The sequence below is a fragment of the Gambusia affinis genome, linkage group LG20 (genome assembly GCF_019740435.1).
Source record: "Gambusia affinis linkage group LG20, SWU_Gaff_1.0, whole genome shotgun sequence".
NCBI lineage: Eukaryota > Metazoa > Chordata > Actinopteri > Cyprinodontiformes > Poeciliidae > Gambusia > Gambusia affinis.
Window position 1 is genome coordinate 23,065,581 of NC_057887.1, and position 22,590 is coordinate 23,088,170.

Sequence of the window (22,590 nt, forward strand, 5' to 3'; positions counted from 1 at the left end):
TTACTTTTTCAAGCAATTGAAATTTTATTGGTGCCATAAAATTATACAGTACAAAAGCTGTGAGGATACATGAAGTAAAACAAAACTTGTAGAGTAACCTTACAAATCCCTAAAGAAGCTTCAGTATTTTTATTTTACCTCATTAAAACCAGAAACTTTTTTATTTTGACCCTGAAAACACAAAACCAGCTGTGAAACACGGTGGTGGCAGCATCATGCTGAGTTGATGGGAAGATAGCTGGAGCTAATGGCTGTGTTCAAGTTCCCTTGTAACTGAGTTGGGTTTGACGTCACCATGGTAACCGCATTCTGGTTAACGAAGTCGGGATTCCAACATGGCGGCGCCCACGCAGACGGTGTACAAACATTTTCAGCTTTGCTTTCAACAAACGTAACTGAATTTGTTCAGGTTAGAGTTTCAGGTTCTACATGCGGCTTTAATTTGAAGCATTTTATATCTGAAAAATGTTTCTGCTGCTCAGCCAAGGAGCGGCCATGTTTCCTGACTTTCTTCTACTACTAAATGTGGGTCCAGGGCTGGAAATGGCCCTCGCGCCCCACTTTGAAGATGTGTCAGAACAGCCTAGTCAAAGTCCATATGTAAATCTAATTGAGAATCTTTGAGAACTAAGAGTTGCTGTGCGTCATTTTGACCGGACTGAAGCGTTTTTACAGTGAATACCTGGAGGAGTCGCCCCCTGCAGGCGCTCAGCTGCAGCTGCAGGTCAGGTACTGAATGAATGCGCCATAAAGTTGCGGTGAGAATATTTTTCAGGGTTTTGCTCATGGAGCTCATAAACTGTTGGGTTTATGCCTCCATCCCAGCGTCGGAGAAGCGCGGGTGGATCGGGTCTCCATGGCAACCCGCCGCGGCGCAGCCGGCCTGCTGCAGGCCGCCCAGCGTGCAGTACTGGTTGCAGTACCAGGACGACTCCATCTCCAGGGAGGTGTCGCTGCAGAGCCAGCAGCCGGAGTCTTGCGCCGGGCTGCAGGACCGGCAGTAGCCGCTCAGGCTGCGCACCGACCGGCGCTGGTCCAGCAGCGGGGCCGCGCAGCCGCAGACCGACTCCCGCATGCTCAGGACGTCCACTGATGACGACATGTTGCTGTAGGCCCGGTTCTCCATGAAGTGCTGCTGGACCTGGGCCGGGTACTGGTGGAACTGGAAGTCCTGGACCGGCATGCACTCCACCAGGCTGTCGATCTGCAGCGCCTCCTCTGGTTTCAGCACCTCGGCCGCGTTTTCCTGCGTGACCACCCAGCTCTGCCGGACGGTAAGGAGCTCACTTCATTTTCATTCAGATTAATCGATTAATCGTCGGAATAACTGATTATTCTAAAGATTAATCTATATGTCTAAAAGTTGCTCACCAGAATAATAGCTCATTCTTTCAGTTATTCAGATTTATTGATTATTCTTTCAAATATTCTGATGATAGATTGATTAATGTCGAAACAATCGATTATTCTTTTAATTATTCTGATGACTAATCAAGTAGTCAGAACAATAGCTTATTTTTTCTATTATTCTGTTGATTAATTGGCACATCCTGCAAATTCTTTATTTTATAACTTAACCTTATTATAACTCTATAAACACATTAAAAAACCCAAATAAATAATTTATATTTCCCGTTTTAAATAAGAACATAAACATATTATCGGCTTTCCTCCAGCGAGTTTTTGCTCGTTTAAGGATGAAATGATTCTTCTGACATCAAGAGAAAATATTAGGACTGAACATTAATTCATGTTAAAGCCAAAATCTATATTTTTGTGCAGTTTTGGCGTAATTACTGCTCTGATCATGTTGTCCTTTATGTTTTCTTTAAATGGCAGTTATTTGAATAATTGATTAATCACGATTAATCAGATGAATTGTCCACAGAACAAAGGTATTTAAAAGACAATTTTACTTTTACAAAGAACTAAAACAAGCAGCAGAAACGGTTTAAGCGCCTCGGCGGTGGCTGCTGTCTGTTGGCTGCAGGTTCTGGGTTACGGTACCTTAAAGTCTCCCTGGCAGTCTTTGTACAGGCCGTGGAAATAAGGAGCAGGAGTTGGGATGAAGGTGCTGCTCTTCCACCTGGGTCAAAATGTTCCGTTTTCAGAAAAAACGTCTTCAGAAACAATTAAAAAAATTACAATTTTTAATTGTTTAGAATGAGGAGAGCCTTACTTTCTGACTGACCCGTAGAAAACCAGCACCAGAACCACCAGAGCACACAACAGGCCGAACGTCACAGGCAGGTTAAAAATGAATCCGTTTTCCTTAAAAGCTGCAGAAACACAAGAAAACCCATAAAAACCAGCTGACAGGACGGTTTCTGCTCTACGGTCTGAATGTTTATGTGATCTGACCATCAGCGGCCGGCGCCGTCCTCCACTGGACCGCAGAGGACCAGTCGCTCCACTGGCCCTGGTAGTGACCCTGGTTTGGACTAGACCGCACTCGTGCAGCGTACTCGGCGCCGGGCTCAAAGTGCTGGTCTTCCACAGAGTGTGTTGTGCTGCTGATGCTGATGCTGATGTTACGAGCTTCTAGCTAAAAAACATACAGACCAGAAGAATCCGGTCATCCTGCGGATCCGAAACGTCAGATAGGACCGAAACGAGAGAATAAATAGAACCTGGAGGAAACGTTTGGACCCAACGGGGTTCCGTACATCAACACTGGTAACTGGACACAGATTATAGCTGTAAAACTTTATTGAGAATCAGATTATTATTAACTATCATTTAATTTGGTTCCAGAAAAGCTTCATTAAAATATGTTGAATTGTTAAAAATGTTTAAAGGAAATATGTTGTAAAGAATAATCTTCACTGTTTGATTCTTGTGTTGCCATAGTTACAATCTGAAGCTAAAAACGTATCGCGATATAAGCGTTTCATATCAGTCTGTCAATAATTATTGATTGATTTTTTGCTTTAATTATCAGAAATACTGACAAACTTTCCAGTTTTATCCACTTTTTCCTCCATTTTGTTTTTTATTTTTTAGCGGTTGTGAGGCGAAGAGGGGGAACTTGAAACTGCTTCAGTTACTCAGCAGGTCGTTGCTAGGTAACCAAAGTTTGGGGTGGGGAGTTCTTGAGACGGCCTCTTACCTAGCTAGTTGTTGCTAGGCAACCAAAGAGCGAGCAAGTCAGTTGATTCCACCAACCTGTTCTGTTTATTAAATATTCTATCAGACGTATTTTCTACTGATATTGATCATGAGTCTAATGCAATATATATTGTTTTTAATGTATTGTCTCAGTAATTAATAACTAATAATGGCTGATTGATTTTAGGCCCAGATGATGATGATCTCACCCGGCGTTTGTCGGCCATCTTGTGGAACTGCAGCTGATACTTCAGGTGTTCTCCCAGCGCCGTGTCGGAGAAACTCTCATAGGTGCTTTTCCAGGTGAAGTGGTGTTGGGTGGAGTTGTGGCTGACCTCCAGGCAGCAGGGGGCGCTGGGCTTGACTGTCGGAGGAAACAAAGCGGGGCTTTACCTGAGCTGCCACAGATTGTTAACCTTTGACTAGGACAGCAAATAATGATTATTCTATCAATTATTCTGGTGATTATTGGATTTTTATAATGAGCATAATAATAATTCATTTTTATGACAGTTAATTTCTATGAATTATTCTAATGATTAATTGATTAATCGAATAAAAATCAGAAGATTTTTCCTTTAATCACTCAAATCTTTTAATAAATGCATAAAAAGATGCAAATAAACAATTTAAGCAAGAAAATAAATAATATAAATGGTGTTTAATAGGAGATTTCTTTATACAGAGATTGAACCTGGTGAAACTAAAACATTTGTGAGAAAATTTTTAGATTAATCTCAGAAACTTTCTAGAAAAAAACTAGAGAATCAAAAACTTTTGAAACAGTGAAATGTACGACAAAACCTACTGGTATTCTGAAAATTATCAACTTCTCAGACTTAAAGGTTTCAATGTTTTTTTCTTTAAAATTTCTGATTTTTTTCTCACAAATGTTCAACTTTTCAAACTCAAACATTGTAATTTTTTTCCTGAAGGTTTCTGAGATTAATTTTGCGTTTTCTTCTCATAAAATTCAGACTTTGACCTCAGAAATTTTGTAGAAAAAATGCTGAAATTTCCAGATTTTTTCTTTTCTTGCTAGTTTCGACTTTTGGAGCTCAGAAATTTTCACCTTTTTTTCAATAAATTTTCTGAGATTAATGTAAAATCTTCAGAGTTTTTTGGGGACAAATTGAGTCTTTTTCTGTCTTCAGTGTCCCTGATACGGTACATTTCATATATTTCTGTCCTGCTTTGTGTTGCTCTCTCATAAACAACCCCAGTAAAATCAAACAGGTTTGTTGTTGTGATGAAATTTGTTAAAATAATCCCGACTTACTGTGTAACTCCGGCTCATAATCTTCCTCCAGCAACTCACAGATTTTTTTGTGGTTTTCACACAAAAAAATTTCTAAATCTTCATCGTCTGAAAATGTTTCTGCTTCGTCGGCCGTCAGGGATCTGTCGAGGGAACAGAAGAGGCCGGCCGTCGTGTTTCCCAGCAGACATTTATACTCCGTCCTGTGGAGAAAGAAACCAAAATGTAATGGCCGCCGTTGCTACGGGCGACGGGCCGTTTGGCGCTTTAATCCGCCTTACTGCTCCAAATTGCTGGTGACTTTCAGCCAGTAGGTTTTGTTGCTGGCCGCTGGTGAGGCGTTCAGGGAACAGTTGAGAGTGAACAGATAATCGTTCACACAATCCAGATTATAATCTGCGTCTGGAAAAGATGGCAGAGATTAATTTTGATCAGTTTCAGTTAATCTCAGTGATCTTAATCCCATCCAAACATGTCAGGAACGTTCAGTTTTCAGCAGGTAAAAATGCTGGTTTATGATTTTTAATGTTTGGAAGTTAATCTGTTGCAGTAATCCCATAATCTGCTGTCATTTGATTTAATTTAATTTCATTTAAAATTGTATAATTTGTTTAGTCTTAAAATTGCATCAAAATTCTGCTACAATAGAAAAGAAGGAAAAAGTACATATTTTACTTAAAAAATAAGTAAATATCTTATTAAACAATTAATAAAAAGAGAAAAACAAAAAAAGTAAATATTGCCTGCAAATTATCTTTTTATTATTATTATATTTAGTAAACAAAACTCCCCTTTAATAAACTTCACAACTAAAATAAGGCAGGTTATAATTAGTTAATAGTTAATATATATTTACACACATTTATAACTAGTTAGCTTTTCATCAATACTAATTAATTATTGACTCAAGATGAAAAGTTACCTTTAATTTAATTTCATTTATTTGATTTGTACAAAGATATTTCCACTAGACTAAAATTTTGTGTTTTTACAGTGCAGAGAAAAGGAAGACAATAAATGTTAGCTTCAGCGCTAGCGCTAACACGACTTCTTCTGTGCGTATTGATGCGTATTCAGGCATATTCTGTGTTTAAAATATTAAATTTAGACGTTTTTCAGAGTTTGAGGATTTTAGCTTTTATAACTCGGTTCAAAGTTGCTGAATCAGACGGACAGTAAGAAAAGTTTTGGCTCCATTTCTTTGTTTTCAGCTTTTTTTGTCTCATGTTTCAGATCTTAAAGCAACAAATCCTCACTGCCTCAGCATAGGTCAAAGGTCATGACTTAACAACACAGGGAGCTTCTGCTGTTTTTAGTCACTCAGGTTATTTTTTTTATATTAAAGTTTATTTTATGATCTGAAACTCATTAGAGTTGGATTTTTGCTTTAAAGTGACAAAATAAAAACAAGATAAATCCAGGAAATACTTTTTCAAATGGTGCTAAAACGTTAGTAAAATAACAGAAACGTGATTTTATCACCATTTTCTTCACAGCTTCTGTTTATTTCTGTTTCTGACGTTCGACGCAGAAACACTGAGAGGTTTTCAGAGCCGCTGTAACCGAGCGATTTATTAATAATTTCTGGGTTGAGCTTGTTTTTGTTTCAGCTGCGTGTTGTTATCTTTGTCTGAAATAGACCAAAGTGTTTTATTCTGCCTGACGAGGCGTTTGACGTGTGAAAAGTCAGAACAGACGCTGAGATCTTCAAACAACACAAGAGAAACTAATTAAAGCCACCAGGAGCCACTACAGCCGCGTCTCACAGTTTTACACACTTTTATTAAGATTCTCTTCATTTGAAGAATGAACAACTAAAATGCAAAAAAAATAAATCATTAACCCTCCCAAGAATATTTGGCCTAATTTCTGGTGCAAATATCTTGAAAAATAACTTAGAAAGTGAAGTTTCACCAATTAAAGCAGCTTGTTTTATTTGACTGGAACAAACTTTACAGAAAGTTTTACAGTTCAGGGTTTGTGCTTTTCCCCCCACAGTAAAACACTGTAAAAACAAACTGTCACCACGTATTTCTGGTTTGGTTTAGTGGTGGAAATATCTCCGTACGCATGAAATACCACAAAATTAAATTACCTTTTGAGCAAACAGAAGCTTGTTTTAAGTCAATAATTTGTTAATTTTGATGAAAACAATTAGTTTTGCTTGCAGATTATTTCGTTTATAATATGAAAAAAATATAATCTTAAAAGTTACATAATCTGCCAGTGGAACCAGAACTTTTTAAAATCCATATTAAATAATTATTCACTCTAAACAAGCTCCTGTATCTTACTGAAAAGTTACTTGTAAGTTTATTTTGTTTGTTTTTATTGTGCTGAGATATTTGCAGTCGATACCAGACTAACATTACTTGGTTAGACTTTGTGTTTTTGCAGTGTAAGAGCGTGAAAAGGAAGACTGTGAGTGTTAGCTTCCGTGTATTAAGACTTTTTAAAGTAAATTTAGTGTGTGAAATATAAAAAGAAATGAAGCTAAAAGCGTTTTGAATCAGTTCCACTGACAGATTATTTCAGTTTTTTCAGTGGAAAAACATTTTTTAAATAATCTGCCAGTGGACCTGGAGCTGTTACCGAGGAATTATTGATTTAAAACAAACTAACATTTCTTCCATTTTGTTGAAGTTACTAAGATATTTACAGTAGAAACCAGATCAAAAACACTTTTTAAAATTTGTTTTTAGCAGAAAACAGTTTCTCATAAAACATGAAATCTAATTTTCAAAGCTTTAAAACTTTGATCTGCTGAAGCTAATAAAGTATTTCTGTTGGTAGTAAACAGAGTGAAACCTGCAGCCGGGTCTCCTAGCAACCAGGTGGAGCGGAGGAGAGTCAGGATCAGCAGCTTCATCCTCAGCGGAGGCCGGCGCTCCATCGTCATCATCAACCGCCGCCGCCGGCTGAGATCTCTGCGCGCTCTGAGGTTTGCAGAAGCTTTAAAGCCGACTGACGGAGGCGGGGATCCGTTTCTCACCAATCGCCTGCGTCACTCAGAGAGGATGTCGTTTGTGTCGTTGTTTTATTCTGAAAGCAGCTGAACTGTAAAATGGAAAGCCTGACAGTCTGCAGGGTTTCCTCTCATTACATGAATGTTTGTGAGTCGTGGTTGTTTGTTGTGTACGGAGCCATATTCATGCCATATTCACCATGTGGTGAGGCTGGTTTCGATTCCTGCGCTGATAAACATGCAGAGGTGAAACTAAACGTGTCACGACAAATTTTACTGTCTGAGTTACGCTGAGCGTCGTTTCACTTTCAGCTGGAAGAAACTGTAAAAATTCAACAGGTTTATTTTTGCTGGAAAACGTAACTTTGTTTCAGGACGCACCGATCCGCTGTTTTCACTTCTGATACCGATACCGATATCTGAGGTTAACTATCGGCCCATCTGATAAAAAAACCAGCTGAAGTGGCTTAAAACTTTCCTTTTTTTAAACACAGATGAACTGAATCATAAATTTATTTGATAACTCTGCACCAGTTCAGCGCTGGGAACAGTTGGATGAAACATGGAAAATCAACTTTAATCTGTTCAGTCGGAATAACATTTTATATATATAAACTTCAGAATACATGTACATGTTATTATAAAATTAATAAATAAAGTACAGCGTAGTAAAAATACTCCTAAATGTAACTAGTTACCACCATTAGTAACCATTATTGTCATTTTGGACATTAAATTACCAAACATCCTGTATATTTTGGTCTGTCTGATGATCAGTTTTAAATATTAGATTACTGATATTTTGCTCAGTTTCTCAAAACTTTTTGACTTCAGTGAAGAGTTTGGCGACTCTTTCTAACTCTGCACTGAGTAAAAAGATGAACTTTCAGATCTTCTCTTATTGTCTGCAGCTTTTTAAACAGTAATAATAATCAAACTATTTATTCAGTTTCCCTCAGTTTGGGTTTTGTCGGGCAGGAACAGAGGAGCTGTTGTGCAACGCCGCAGCAGCAGGGCTGGGCGTTGTGACGCTGCGGCGCTGCTGCAGCACTGCTGCTGCGATGCTCAGATAAAAAACCCCGAGGCCCACGGCTTCCTTTAGCCTCTGATTCTGTAGATCTTCAGCTGCAGCGTTCGATGAGATCGTCTGCATGAAAACGACCAAACGATTCAGAACGACCGTCTGGAGGAAAATAAAAACCTGACAGCAGCTTTCAGAAGAACCTGAACGCATTCTGCTGCTGTGAGGTCAAAGGTCAAAGCGATAGCAGTCATCTCTGCTGCGTTTGGGTTCGGTTGTTGGAAACATCTCGTCTGGCCGCAGCAGAACTACGACCTATTTTTATTCATTAGCAGCTCGACTCCTGGCCTGCAGCGCACCGATGGAAATATTTATGTTGCGCAACCAGAGATGAGTTGATCTTTAGCGTCGAGCGGCTCTGATAGCAGGAGTTTTTTAAAATAAAACGTCCTCAGCTGTGGTGATAAAACTCTGATATGATGCGAATGGATGACATGAAGCGCAGAGCTGCTATCACACTGATAACAAGGATTTTTAACACTAGAACTACCAGAGAAGGGTCATTTGACATTTCTACCTTTGGAACCCAGAGAGGGGTCAAATGACCTGAAGGATTCTAATTAGCATCCTAAAAGGAGGTGTGAACAGGCGCTTTTGTTCTGTAAATAAGGCCATTACTGGCGCACCAAAGGAAGAGGGAAAGCTTAACTCCCAACTAACTGTCTAGTTAGTTCTATTCAGTATATTGTATTTTATAATATAAAGATTATATTTATTATATTTAGCTTAGTTTTATTTTAGCAAAAAAGCACAATGAATTAATTTTAATATTTTAAATGGAGAATTAGAAATTTTACAGCCAGGTACAGCTGTGAGCAATGACCAGAAGTATTTGTGTCTAAGTCAAGAGGACTGAAATTCCAGCATGAGAAATATACAAAAGAACAACTGTTATTTGTTTAAATGTTTTTATTTTTGTCATTAAAAACAATACAAAAAATACAAGAAATAAAACAATTCCACACATATTTACATTAGGCACAGTGGGGGGCTGTGTGTGTGTGAGTGGCATGTCCTTGTGTGACTGGCATTTCAGTACTCACTCAGCAGTCTGTCTGCACTGTCGGAACATACCTGGCACTGCCAGGGTATGACCCTGGTGCATTTGCCACATGTGTATTTGTAGCATTCAACGCATCTCACAGTTGTACAATTGTTCCTGCATCGATGGTTGACCTGACACTTCGCCCTTTTGCCTGAGCTGGGTGTGGAAGGTTGTTGCCGAAGCAGTTTCTCCTTGTGTGCCTTCTTCCCACTCACATGAGAGTTACCCAACTCTTTTGCAAGCTCAACCAGGAAGTCCACCCGTCTCTTCTGCACCCCAATGCATGCCTGATAAAGCACATGTGCATTCAGTGCTGCCATGTCAATCATGTTATAGAACACTGCAACTGGGCATCTCCGTGTTCCTGCACGCACGCTGTACTCCCGCACCATTTGGTCCATCACATCCACACCGCACTATGTTTTGTTGTATTGTGTGACCGTGTTTGGCTTCCTTTTGGTGGTATCCTCAGTCTCAACCACGCTGTGCATGCTGCTGAGAACGTAAACAGCCTTCTTCCATTTGGGCACATACACTGTCAGCGTGGCACCAGTGGTTGAAAACACCTGAGTGGTGAATTCAGTGCGATCCATCTGTCTAGCGGATTGAGGAATTTCCCGGCGTCTCTTGTTGACTTTGCCGAGGATAGTGGTTTTCCGGCTAAGCAGTCGTTGTGCAAGTGACAGTGATGTAAAGAAATTGTCCGTGGTTACAGTTCTGCCCTTGTCCATGAACGGTTCCATCAGCCTCATCACTACAGTCTCGGACAGTCTCTCCCTGCTGGGACGACTGGGGTCCTTTCCAAGATATGGGAAGACATTACAGATGTACTTTTATTTCAAGTCGCAAGCCACTCAAAACTTGATGCCAAACTTGTCCGGTTTTGTTGCAATGTATTGCAGAAAACATCAGCGACTCTTTGATGGAAAAAGCTGTTCATCAATAGTGATGTGTCGACCAGGGTTGTAGGATGCGATGCAGTTAGTGACAAACGATCCCCAAACATCGGAGATTGCAGCAAACTTATCGGTCCCCGCTCGCTCACTGCGTGTAAACATGTCATGAAAGTGTAGGTGTCGCATGATGTCTTGGAAGCGTTTTTGGGCCATAGTTGCAATGATCCTTGGGTTTGCCAGGTTTGCTGACCAGCTGTCACATAGTGATGGAACCTTGGTCACCCCCCGCAAGATCATGACTGAAATAAGTGCCATTAGTTCCGGGAGATCCATGAACCAATCCAGCTGCTCCGTGTCACGTGCATGTTGAGTAGTCCATTCTTGAATGCTACGAAGCATGTCAAGAGTGATAAAACAGAGGACGCTCTGAAGGCGACTCCAGATACTTTGTCTGGCCTTAGCGCTTGGCTCTCCATCTGTGGCGTACGGTTCTATTGGAGTGAAATGGAGATATGTCCCCACTTGTTCACACTGTGCCATTTTTCATGGTCTCTGACAGCTCACTCCTCAAACAAGCTCTCTTTTTTTGGTAGAGGGAGAGTCTCCTCATGTGCAAGATAAACAATTTCAAATTAACCTTTTGATTGGTTCTAAATAAAAAATAGTCAGGAAAATAAAATAGGTAGGTTGAGAAATCTAACCTGAAGACAGCTCAGAGTCCGAATCCAGTGGAAAGTCTATGTCTTCTCCATCTGAATCACAAGGGTTGGCACTGCTCAGAATCAGTTCCAATGCCTTCTGAGTGGTGAACCTCTTCTGCATTTTGCTTCTTGTGAACTAAATAGGTGAAGCAGTCACCTATTTATCCTCCACAGCACAAAAGGCTGCATGCAAATTTGCATGTGCAAAGTCTCCCAGATCTCTTTTGCTTACACTTTTTGCATGATTTTTTTGAGGTGGATCAACAAAATTAATTTGGTTAGTTTATTTCTAAACTGTCATTTTAAACCCATCCATCCATCCATCCATCCATCCATTTTCTTACACCCTTCGTCCCTAATGGGGTCAGGAGGGTTGCTGGTTTCTCTCCAGCTGCGTTCCGGGCGAGAGGCGGGTTCACCCTGTACAGGTCGCCAGTCTGTCACAGGGCAACACACAGACATACAGGACATACAACCATTCACACACACATTCACACCTAGGGAGAATTTAGAGAGACCAATTAACCTGACAGTCATGTTTTTGGACTGTGGGAGGAAGCCGGAGAACCCGGGGAGAACCCACCATGCACAGGGAGAACATGCAAACTCCATGCAGAAAGACCCTGGGCCAGGAATCAAACCCAGGACCTTCTTGCTGCAAGGCAACAGCTCTACCAATTGCGCCACTGTGCAGCCCCATTTTAAATCCACTTAGCTTTATTTAAAAGAAAAACATTACTAATTTCTTTTAGAAAAACCTTTGCATATTTCTTGAAACAGATTGTATGTTTTGCAAACTATATGTACATTTGGCAAAATGACCTGGACCTAATGCAAAATGACCTAATGCAGCACAACATCATGAATCAGCTGCAAAAGGTCACATCTCTCCAAAAACACTTCATGTATGCTTCAAAACTACCCAACCCTCTCTGAAGAGCATTACCAACAGGAAAGTCTACTGTAGAGCTGCCTCCATCATAGATCGCACCCACCCCCAACATGGACTATTCACACTCCTACCTTCTGGCCTGACGGCTCTCCTCCCCCCCTCCTGATTCCTCAGGCAATGGCCATATTTACATTTGAAGAGGGGATGCTAATTTGAGCCATCAGAGTCGTCAGTTTGGACTCAGGGTCTTTTGACCCTCTTTCGGGACTTCTAGGAGGAGGTTGAAATCCCTGGTAATTCTAGTGTTAAAGGAACATCTGCTTGATAACAAATGGTAGCAAGAGAGAAAAAATGATCAGTGATCTGTGAAAACATCAGATGTTTTTACTGCCAAACCAAAAAAAAGTCAAATTTCTTCTTTCATCAAATAGAAATAAAGTAATATTTGGTATTTTAAAGTGTAATTCGGGTCATTAGAAATAAAATTCGTGCAAGTTTCTACCTGAGTTTTTTTTTACCAACTTAAACTGATTTCTGAGTTTAAAAATCCAGTTTAACTTGGTGTCCAAACTGTGTTCCAGGGGCCATTTGTGTTCCAGGGGCCATTTGTGGCCATTGGAATGATTTTTTTTCATCCGCTCACGAAGAGTAAAAAACAAAAGAACTGAACCAGAAACTTGTGGCAATTATCTGTTTTTCTTTTTTGAAGAGGCAAAAGCCTTTTTTATGTTTTCAACGATTTACAGATTCCATAAAAGTTTTCTTTAGTTTGGAGTAAACTAAATAACAGGGAGAGAAAGTTACAATAAAAAAATTTTTACATTTTATATTTAAATTTTTTTTTGATACTGCTGATCTAAAGCATTCCCACATCATGATTCTGCCACCGCCGTGACAGACAGGTTCCTCTCTGCCTTGATTTTTTTCTGGTTAACTGCAAATTAATCTCTTATGCTTCTTTTTTTTCTCGTCACTCTTCCATAAAAGTCAGATTTGTGACAGTCGTACAGACAGACTGTTCCACCTGAGCTGTGCAGCTCCTCCAGAGTTAGGACTCATCCGTGAGTTCTGGCTCTAGATGTTATGTTTTGTGATGATCCTGAAGATTATTGCCTGGATTATGCTTCAAAATCTGCTAAACACAGCATTTATCCTTTGCTTATCTGATATTTCTTCCTTCCTCTCAACTTTCAGAGACTCTGTTTTCAGTCTCTTTAAGCTGAAATCACCAAAGTTACAAGATATAAAGCCTGGAAATATTTCATTCTGTGTGATGATTATGTAATGACCTTTCCATAGACTAAACACTATTCTCAAGGAGCGGCCATCTTTTTACCAGGTTTGGCCATGGGCCCCCGCCTGGCCACCCCTTGGGGCCGCCACTGGTTTCATGCACAGTTCTGCTGAGGTGAAGCCATTTTTTATTGATTTTTAAAAAAATATGTTTTTATTGTTTACTTTAACAGTTTTCCTGACCTGGTCTGGCCACCCCTTAGAAGATTGTCTGTGGGCGCCAATAAAAAATATTTTTATTTATTCATTTGGCTAACAGTTATTAGCATGATGACCTTTGTGATGGATATTAAGTCCTCACTGTGTTTATTCATGACTTACTTAAATGAAACTATGATGTTAATTTTTCTCACGCTAATATTTTGGGGGAACAGGTTTTAGTTAGGCTAGACCGGAAACTGACTGAGCCCTGTTGCTAGGTTACCACGGACTCAAATTGCTAGCAGCAGTGAGCACGGTGGCCTCTGTGGATATGTTGCGTCCTCGTCGTGTTTATTCATAATTCATAAAACCATAGTGTTGTTTCTTTCCATGCTAATATTTTGGGGGAACGGTTTTAGTTACCGGAAACCGGAAACTGACTTGGCGCCGTTGCTAGGCTACCACTGACTCAAACAGAAGCTTGGCAGTCGCTTTGCGGTCTGTTATAGATCCTCTAATCCAAATATTTAATATTTACCAAACTCTATGTTTATTTTTTGGCATATTTAACGGGTATTTTAAGTTGATAAGCAAATGAGCATTTAACAGTTTTTTGTTTTTAGTTCTGAATTGCTGCAGTTTGTTAATTGAAGAAATAAAATGGACTCTAATATTAAGGTAAGCTCTTCACGTAGCCAGCTGGCTGCTGCTTTATTATCTTAATTGTACGTTTATTTTGAATTATTATTTAGTTCTTTTGTTTCTCAAAAATTATACAAAAACCTAAAAGTTAGAGTAAAAGTAGGGCCCCGAAAGACACGTTGTTTCTCCATGATTATTTTCACCTTGGTTTAATTTTTCCAGGTAATAAAAACAGATTCCTGTTCCCCATAGGTACCTCGGGACCTGAAAGCAAAGTTGTTGCTATGGTGACATCATCTTCATTGCGTTTTGGTTTATTTACACCAAAAATCGCCCAACATCAGGTTCTAACCCTGGACTTGTTCTTCCCAGGACAGACATCAGCTTCCACCACATGGAGGTCATCGACCAAATTCAGTCCCTTCCTGATCTGGAAAGGTGTTTCTGTTTACGGTCAAACATCCTTTGGCTCCTGAATGCTGAGAGGCTCCATGTTTTAATCGGTGCCTCCTCTGGTCTGTGGCAGTGCCCTGTGCAGCGTGTTGGCTGTCGACCTCCCAGAGCCGAAGAAAGGAGTCCTGCTGGAGCTGTACGTCCAGACGGTGCTTTTCTGCAGGCAGCAGGGCTTCAGTAAGGAGCAGACGTCTGCACTGGTTTCCATCGTCAAGTCCATCCACGAGGCCAACATCGGTGAGAAAACTCAGCTGTTTTTATTATGAAGCATTGCATACAACACTGTACTGCATAATTTAGGTTAAAAATCCACTGTGCAGTTTGTAACTTTTATTTTAGAATATGTTGTTTACATATTGGTTAGATCTGCCTGTATGTGGTGACAGTTTGTGAGGAGTCAGATAATCTGTGAACAGATCGCTCCAATCCACCTCCTCTCTGAAGAAATGCACCAAAAACAACCAATCAGAGCCAGGAGGCGGGGCTTAGCGCTGTCAGTCATCCTTGTACGCTGCTAAACGTGTTAAAGTCGAGAGACGACTTATCTTACAGGAAAACCATTTTTATCTGTGTTACAACCAGAGTATGGTAGTAATGGAGTAACTTTTGTTAAAAAAGAAACTCAAAATTTACTTTTAGAAGAATTTTTACTACATTGGACTTTTTACTTTTTCTTGAATAATTTTATTATTCAGTATTTTTACTCTTACTGGAGTGAAATTTCTGTATTTTCTACCCAGTGAATGAAAAACAAAAGAAATTCACCAAACTCAGACACACAGCTGCAGTTTCTGTTGAAGTTTCATCAGTTTTTTATTGACAGAAACTGATTTAGAAAAATGTTTCTTTTGCCTGATTTTATTTTTTGTTACTTTTAAGAATTATTGTAATTTTGGTTCTTAAAATAATACCAAAATTTCCACTTAACCGTATAATTTCCTCTGATGATGATGTCATTTTTAAATATTAATGATTGATAATTTGATCATAACTCAGTACTTCAGACTTTTTACCAAATACTTTTGCTGTTTTTGGATGGAAAGTTTTTACCTTTCAGTGTGTTAAAGAGCTACTGTAGTTTTTTTGGTATTCTATCCAAATATGTAAAAACCTTATTTGTTGAAACTTTATCTGTTGCAAACAGCATCTTTAAGGTTAGTTTTGAGTAAATGGAAATATCCTCCTTCATTTTGCAGAAACTCCTCTCAACAACTCTGAGCAGTGTTTCAAATACTGCAACGATCTTCTGCTGTGTCACTCCGTCAGGGTGTGTGTCGCCAACAGGCCTATTTTAGTCGCAGCTGAACTTTTGGGTTCCCTCCTGATGCGCTCGTCTCTCTTCCTCCAGAGGCCTCCCTTCAGCTTAAAGCTGTTCAGCCTGGAGGAGGTCAACTGCGTTTTAAATTACATCCAGGACCATTACCTGCGGCACGACAAGCTCTACAAATACATATTCACCCCGCAGGTAACGTCTGTTCAGCCCGACGTCTTCCAGTGGGAGCATGGAAAATCCCAAAGGACGGTTTTAGTTGGGAAACTTTGAGGATTTTCATCCCATGTGCAGTAAAATCAGTCCTGTTGGACGGCAGAAGGGCCTTAGTAGATACAAAAAATAAATAAATACATTTCTGGAAAATAAAATCTGATTGTTTTAGAAAAAACAGGAAAATATCTGAGTTTGAAAAGTTGAAAATTTGCTAGAAAAAATTAAGATTTTCTTTAAATAAAAATACATGGAAAGTAAAACATTCCATGTTTTGAGATTTATTTCAAAAATTTCCATAAAACAAGCAAATAAGGAAGATTCAGATAAAAGTCACAAATGTGCTAGAAAAACTCAAATCTTTGAGTTTGAAAAGTCAAAAAAATTTGCTAACAAACATTTTGAGATTAATCTCAGAACTTTGAGAAGAAACTTCATTTCCTCTGAAAATGTTCTTTTCAAATATCAAAATATTCTTACACATTTGAAAAGAAGTTTGGGATTTATATTTTCTTTTCTTTGATTCGTTCATGTGTAAATATGTGGAGTAAAGTTGACACTGAATTATTTTCTCCTTTTTAAATCTCCCAACAGGTAAAACTTGATTTGTTTTTAACTTATTCTGGGAAGGGAGGGGAGGGGCTGGCTGCAGACGAGGCCGCCGCACAAGGTAACAGTTTCTCTGTTTAACCTGCATCAAAACTGGAGGCAAAATAATAATAAAAACTTTTCATCCAAAACAGGAGACGATTCTTCTGAGACACAGAAAACTTCGGCCATGGAGGAAGAAACTGCAGAAGGTAACATGATTTCTACAGTTTACTACAAACTGATGACGATTTGAGAAACTAAATCTTATCAAGTGATTTTAGTTTCTAGAGCAAATATCTTAGTAGACCTGGAATAAGACAAAACTAACTTACAAATAACTTTTCAGCAAGAAATATGAGCTTGTTTTGAGTCAGTAATTCCTTCATATTTATGAAGAATTAGTACGAAGGAAATGTTCGTTATAAGTGAAATAATCTGCTGGCTGAATAAAAGGGGCGGTGGCAGATTTTTCAGACCTTCATCGATTCTCATCAATCAACTAACAACAAATTGATAAGTGGTAATTTTCTTAAAAAACAGTTTTTTTCTTCAGTCGAGAGAATTGACCGTCTTTTAATAACATAAATCCAAACGTTTTCATAATATGAATAATAAAAAACTGAATTAAATGTTAACATTTTTGTCAGTTGCATTAAAAAACTGCCTGAATGGGCAGAAAATTATGGTTTTCTCACATTATTAAACTGTATAGTTAGAAAAACAGGAACCTCGTAAGTTTCTCAATAGAAAATAAAAGATGAAACGAATAAAATGTGGAAGTTAATCCACATGAACAGAGACGTTAATGCAGAAATACCGTCTGTTGTTGATAGAAGGAAAGTTCAAACTTCGCTCCATGAAGTGATTTAACTCACAACAATCCTCAAAATCTCCGGTTTTTATTAGTATCTTGTTATAATGTTCCTCTGTTGTCCGCTGCGGAGTTTATCTACCGTTTAGAGTTCAAAACAGAACCGCATAAAGTGGATTTTACATCCCACACGGGACTCTGTTTGGACCCTTTGCCGTTCCTGTCTGGCCGCCATCTTTGTTTCAAATGGCTCCGAGTAGGGATGACCAGCGGCGCCCTCTGCTGGATGGCGGTCAAACTACAACATTAACAAAGGTCTAATATGAGGTTGTTAATCAATAGAGTAATTGATCAAATTATTAATCATTTAATATTTAAAAATATTAAATATAAAGTTACGTGGAAATTATGGTGTTTTAATGACCAAAATGATTTAATTCAAATAAATAATAAAAATTTGATAAAATAGAATTTTTCCAAATCAGTTTCTTTTGATGGAAAACATACAGTTTAACAAAAACTGCAGGTGTGTGTGTGTGTGTCTGGTGATCTTTTGGTTAAAACATGTTTGTTTTTCATTCAATGGGAAGAAAATCCAGAAATTTGACTCAAATAAAAGTACATTGTACACCTGAAATGTACTTTTAAACGGTAACTAAAGTAAATGTAACTAGTTGCTGCCCCACTCCGATGGGAACTATTTTAATCTAATAAACTGTTAATTAAAAGTAAGTTCACAGACAGCATCTGTGATTCTAAGGTTACTTAGAGATGTTTTATCAGAGGCGGCTATCAAAACGGCCTGTGTGTCGTCCCTCCAGCCTCCGTGGACCTGAAGGCCCTGGTGCAGCAGGAGGTCAAGGAGCAGATGGAGCAGGTGTCCAAGCAACTGGACCAGCGGATCAAGGAGACGGTGTCCGAGCAGAGCAGCAGAGCCCAGTCCGCCAAATCCGGCAAGAAGGGCAAAAAATAACCAGAACTGCCCGTGCCAACGTTAAATTAAACTACCTAAACATCTGTTTTATTGTCAGTAAAACATTTGAATTCACATACAGTACGATCCTGAAGCAGGCACTTCAATGGAAATGATCAAAGCAAAGAGTCGGGAATGCTGCTGCTAGCTTTTACCATCAGTGAGTGGTTACGTTGTTGAGGAATGCCTGAATCACAACTACAGTAACCTACAGTACCAACATGCAACTCTGGAAGAGTTAAAATAACCAGGCTATAAAAATAACATCTGAATGTTTTCATTTCCAGTTTCCTTCTGCAGGCAAAAGTCTAAACATACAGAGTAGTTATGGAAATGATTGTGCAACATGTCCTCCTCTACAAAGTGCATCGCATGAAGTCTGAACAGAAAAAACGTTTCAGTGACAATCTTGGACCGAGACAGATAAGGAACATCAGCAGATGCATCTTGAAGTCGCAGCGATGCGTTCAGGCGTCGCACTTCCTGATCCCTGAATTAGACAGTAACACGACGTGGCAGCAACATGCACACGGTTAAATAAAAACAAACTAAAAGCAACGGCTCAGGTTTTACAGCGGCTCTACGTCTCAAAGTCCTCCAGGCTCAGCAGGACGATCTTGGCCGTGTTCTGGAACAGAGCGGCCCGGTTCTGCTGCTCGCCCTTCTTCACCCAGTGGCCGTAGATCCGGAAGGCGCAGCCGTCGATGAGCTTCCGCACGCCGCGGAGCGAGTACGGGTCTCTGGCCAGAACCTCCCGGGTCAGAGGTCGGGCCCGGCGGTACCGGCTGTACATCCTGATGCAGGCCAGAACGCTCACGATCAGAACCTGGACGAGACGAGGAGAGAGAGAGCGCTGCAAATCATCATCTGGAGTTTAGTCACAAAGCTGCTGTTATTGTAGAAGGACGGCGAGTCGCGGCCACCGCAGAGAGAAACAAAATCATTTCAGCCGAAAAACTGAGAAAAACTCTCAGATTTAGAGACGAAACTCAGAAAGTCTCAAAAATATGAAAGTACAAAAGCATTTGAAGTTAATCTTTCCAACGTTTCCAAGTTAAAACCTGAACATTTCTGTGTTTGAAAAGTTGAAAACTCATAAAATGTCTTTATAACGTGACATAAAAGCTCAACAGAGTCGAGTTCATATATCATCCCTTTTAACAGGAAAAAGGTTTGTGCATAAAATTCTGTAACTTAAACAGTCAGTATTATATTATCTTAGCTACCTGGCTTTTCTAAAGTCAAATAAATATCAAAGGATTATTGATGATACAATGTTAGGAGGTTTTCTGACTGTGCTGGGACTCACCCTGAACGTCTTCCTGGGGCTGAAGAGACGGACGTCTTCCTTCTGGTACAGCCTGAAGAAGGAGTGAGCCAGCGCCTGCTCTGCGGTGAGCCTGGCCGCCGGGTCCACCACCAGCAGCCTGGAGATCTGACGGCCGTCGACACACGTTAGAAACCAAACCGCCCCCTGATAAAACCATGCTGGTGTGACGGGGAGCGCACCAGGTCCTTCACCGTGTCGGATCTGTCGTCCCACTCGGGGGAGCTGAACTGGTACCGGCCCTCCATGATCATCCTCAGCATCAGCATCTGCTTCCGGTGCCAAAACGGAGGCGAGCCGGCCAGCAGCGTGAAGAGGATGACGCCGCAGGCCCAGCTTACGGTCGGGACAAAACACAGAGGTCAGCACTGCAAAAACACAAAACTTTACCGGCCGGTTTATCTAGTTTATAGAACGTCTTAGAATATGACAAAACTAACAAGTAACTTTCCAGTAAGAGCTTGTTTTAGTACATAATTCCTCAATATTGATGAAAATGTATGAATAAGTAAAATTATCAGATATTTTTTCCATACTGTAACTTAAAAAATGCTTTTAGCTGCTTTTTTAAATATTTCAAGCCCCAAATTTACTTCAATACACACAGTGGAAACCAAATTAGTGTTAGCGCAGAAGCTAACATTCAAAGTCTTCCTTATCTCCACTCAAAAACACAAAATCTTACCAAGTAATTTTAGTCTTGTATCTACACTAAACATCTCAGGTCAGTTGAAATAAGATGAAACTAATTTAAAAGTAAGTTTTCAGCGAGAAGTAGAAGCTTATTTAGTCAATAATTCCTTAATATTGATTAAAATAAGTATTAGTTTCAATGGCAAATTGTTTCACTCATAATGTGGAATAAATATCTTGTTATAAGTGAAATAATCTGCCAGTGGACCTGGAACTGGGTTGCTAGGTAACAGGCTGGGCTTGGCTGGGGTTGCTAGGTAACAGGCTGGGCTTGGCTGGGGTTGCTAGGTAACAGGCTGGGCTTGGCCGGGGTTGCTAGGTAACGGCGCCAGTAAAATTTGACCTTTTTCATCAACGGTTGACTGAAAACAAGCTCCTATATTTTGCAGAAAAGTTTCTTTCAGTTAGTTTTGTTGTATCTCAGATGTAATAAGATATTTCCACCAGAACTAGATACAAATATTTGGTTAGGTTTCGTGTTTTTGCAGTGAGTGGAAGCCGAGGGAAATGCTGCAGAGGAAAGCAGACTTACAGGTCCACCTCCTTCCCGTAGCCTGGATGCATCTCATCCATGGAGCATTTCAGTATTTCAGGCGCCAGGTATCCAGGCGTTCCACAGAGCTCTGGTTTAAGAACACAAAGCGTTTCAGACAGGAAATCTTCTGTTTTTCTGTTTCTGCGCTGCTGGGCAGGATCTCCAGTTTACCTCTGAGCTTCTCTCCAGGCTGCAGCTGCACAGAGAAGCCGAAGTCGGACAGCTTGATGTGTCCGTGATCGTCCAGCAGGATGTTCTCCGGCTTCAGGTCCCGGTGGACGATGCTGAGGGAGTGCAGGTACTGCACCGCCTCCAGCAGCGCCCGCATGATGCTCCTGGTGACACAAACACACCAGATCATGATTCCCATTCACTGTCTGGGCTGGAACGATTAACACCATTAATCCTGATGATTCCATTAATCATTAACTAAACACTCTTAAAAACAATTTAGTAATTAATTATTAATCGGATATTGGCACATTCTGCAGATTTTTAATTTATCCACTTAAACCTTTTTTATACAATATTAGAAACATTAAATAAACAAATAATTTAATTCAATTTTTAAATGGAAAATAAGTTTTTCATATTAAATGCAAAATGTTTATGTTTCTGTACTATTTTGGATTTATTACAGCTCTGATTATTCCTCCAGAAAATTGCCTTTTTTGAGTCCAATTTAAAATAAATCGATTACTAAATTAGTTGATGATTTTGTCAATAATCCATTTAACACGATTAATCTCTTCAACCCTAAATATTATTGACAATATTAAAAACTAAAAGTTGACAATTCTTAAAATATTTATTACTGTATGTACTTGTTAATTTTTATCAATTAGTTTATTTTATTATAAGATATTTACTGATGTATATAATATTATCTGCATCCTGTTTTGCCTCAGTTTATTGTTAGAAAGGAAGTAAAGTTTTCTGAGACATTCAGAAGGAAATAAAGCTTAATGTTGAGTTGTTTTGATTATTCGTTTCCTTTTCTTTTATTCTTTATATTTGTTTACTTTGAGGCGGTTTAATGTCTTATGTCAGTAGTTTTGAATTCTAGAAAATTAAATTATGTGCCGATTAATTTACTGAAGGATGTGACCCTTTGCTCTCCAGCCAAGAGCAGATTGACACAAAATAATTTGTAAAACGTTTAATTCTGTTTTTAATAGCAGTATATTAGTAACAATCAGTAGAAATATTGAAGTATCAGTGGCTCACCTGGTCTCCTTCTCACTCAGAGTCACTTTTTCTGTGAGGTAGTCGAACAGCTCTCCTCTCCTCATTCTGTCCATAAAAACAAACAGAAATCTAGAAAATATTCTCATAATATTCCCACCTCATTTCTCTGTTTTGATACTCACAGGTCAAACACTAAAAATATGAACGTTGTGGACTCGTAGGAATCAATCAGGGTGACTGGAGGAAACCAGACAGACAGAAAGTGTTAACAGCAGGGCCGGTCAGAGCATCATGGGGCCCTGAGCAGATTTTCACTGGGCCCCAAACCAACGTGTCATTCCACAGCTACACTGAGCGTGTGACATACCTGGAATTATTAGTGTTGGGTACTAACTGCTGACATTTACTCAGTTACATTTACTTGAGTAACTTTGTTTGAAACAATGTACTTTAGGAGTATTTTTACTACGCTGTACTATTTACTTTGACCTCAGTAATTTTATTATGAAGTACC

General features: G+C 39.5%; 3 protein-coding genes across 6 annotated transcripts in view; 1 reads left to right on the forward strand and 2 right to left on the reverse strand.

Annotated features, from left to right (window-relative positions):
- On the reverse strand, positions 1–7,304 carry LOC122823504 (interleukin-21 receptor-like). The gene is made up of 8 exons (XM_044103171.1): positions 7,175–7,304; positions 4,648–4,768; positions 4,388–4,569; positions 3,318–3,472; positions 2,362–2,545; positions 2,180–2,279; positions 2,008–2,086; positions 1–1,264 (listed from the first exon to the last, which is right to left on the reverse strand). The coding sequence occupies exons 1-8, from the start codon at positions 7,266–7,268 to the stop codon at positions 809–811; spliced, it is 1,371 nt and encodes a 456-aa protein (XP_043959106.1). The 5' UTR covers positions 7,269–7,304; the 3' UTR covers positions 1–808.
- Positions 7,175–18,377, forward strand: ccdc189 (coiled-coil domain containing 189). Of its 3 annotated transcripts, XM_044101715.1 has the most exons (10): positions 7,175–7,307; positions 13,286–13,354; positions 14,275–14,309; positions 14,395–14,460; positions 14,549–14,712; positions 15,672–15,742; positions 15,824–15,940; positions 16,553–16,628; positions 16,702–16,758; positions 18,182–18,377. In XM_044101715.1, the coding sequence occupies exons 2-10, from the start codon at positions 13,337–13,339 to the stop codon at positions 18,331–18,333; spliced, it is 756 nt and encodes a 251-aa protein (XP_043957650.1). In that variant the 5' UTR covers positions 7,175–7,307; positions 13,286–13,336; the 3' UTR covers positions 18,334–18,377. The 3 variants fall into 3 exon arrangements, with proteins under 3 accessions (XP_043957650.1, XP_043957651.1, XP_043957649.1); XM_044101716.1 differs by lacking the exon at positions 13,286–13,354; XM_044101714.1 differs by lacking the exons at positions 7,175–7,307; positions 13,286–13,354 and adding an exon at positions 13,417–14,058.
- The window catches only part of phkg2 (phosphorylase kinase, gamma 2 (testis)), a 5,457-nt gene continuing 1,216 nt past the window's right edge, over positions 18,350–22,590 (reverse strand). For both annotated transcript variants that reach the window (XM_044101712.1, XM_044101713.1), the window contains 7 exons: positions 22,259–22,313; positions 22,116–22,181; positions 21,060–21,223; positions 20,886–20,976; positions 19,843–19,996; positions 19,643–19,768; positions 18,350–19,159 (listed from right to left, as the gene is read on the reverse strand). In XM_044101712.1, coding sequence (XP_043957647.1) covers positions 18,914–19,159; positions 19,643–19,768; positions 19,843–19,996; positions 20,886–20,976; positions 21,060–21,223; positions 22,116–22,181; positions 22,259–22,313 — 902 coding nt within the window. In that variant the 3' untranslated portion in view covers positions 18,350–18,913. The remainder of the gene's footprint in view (positions 19,160–19,642; positions 19,769–19,842; positions 19,997–20,885; positions 20,977–21,059; positions 21,224–22,115; positions 22,182–22,258; positions 22,314–22,590) is intronic.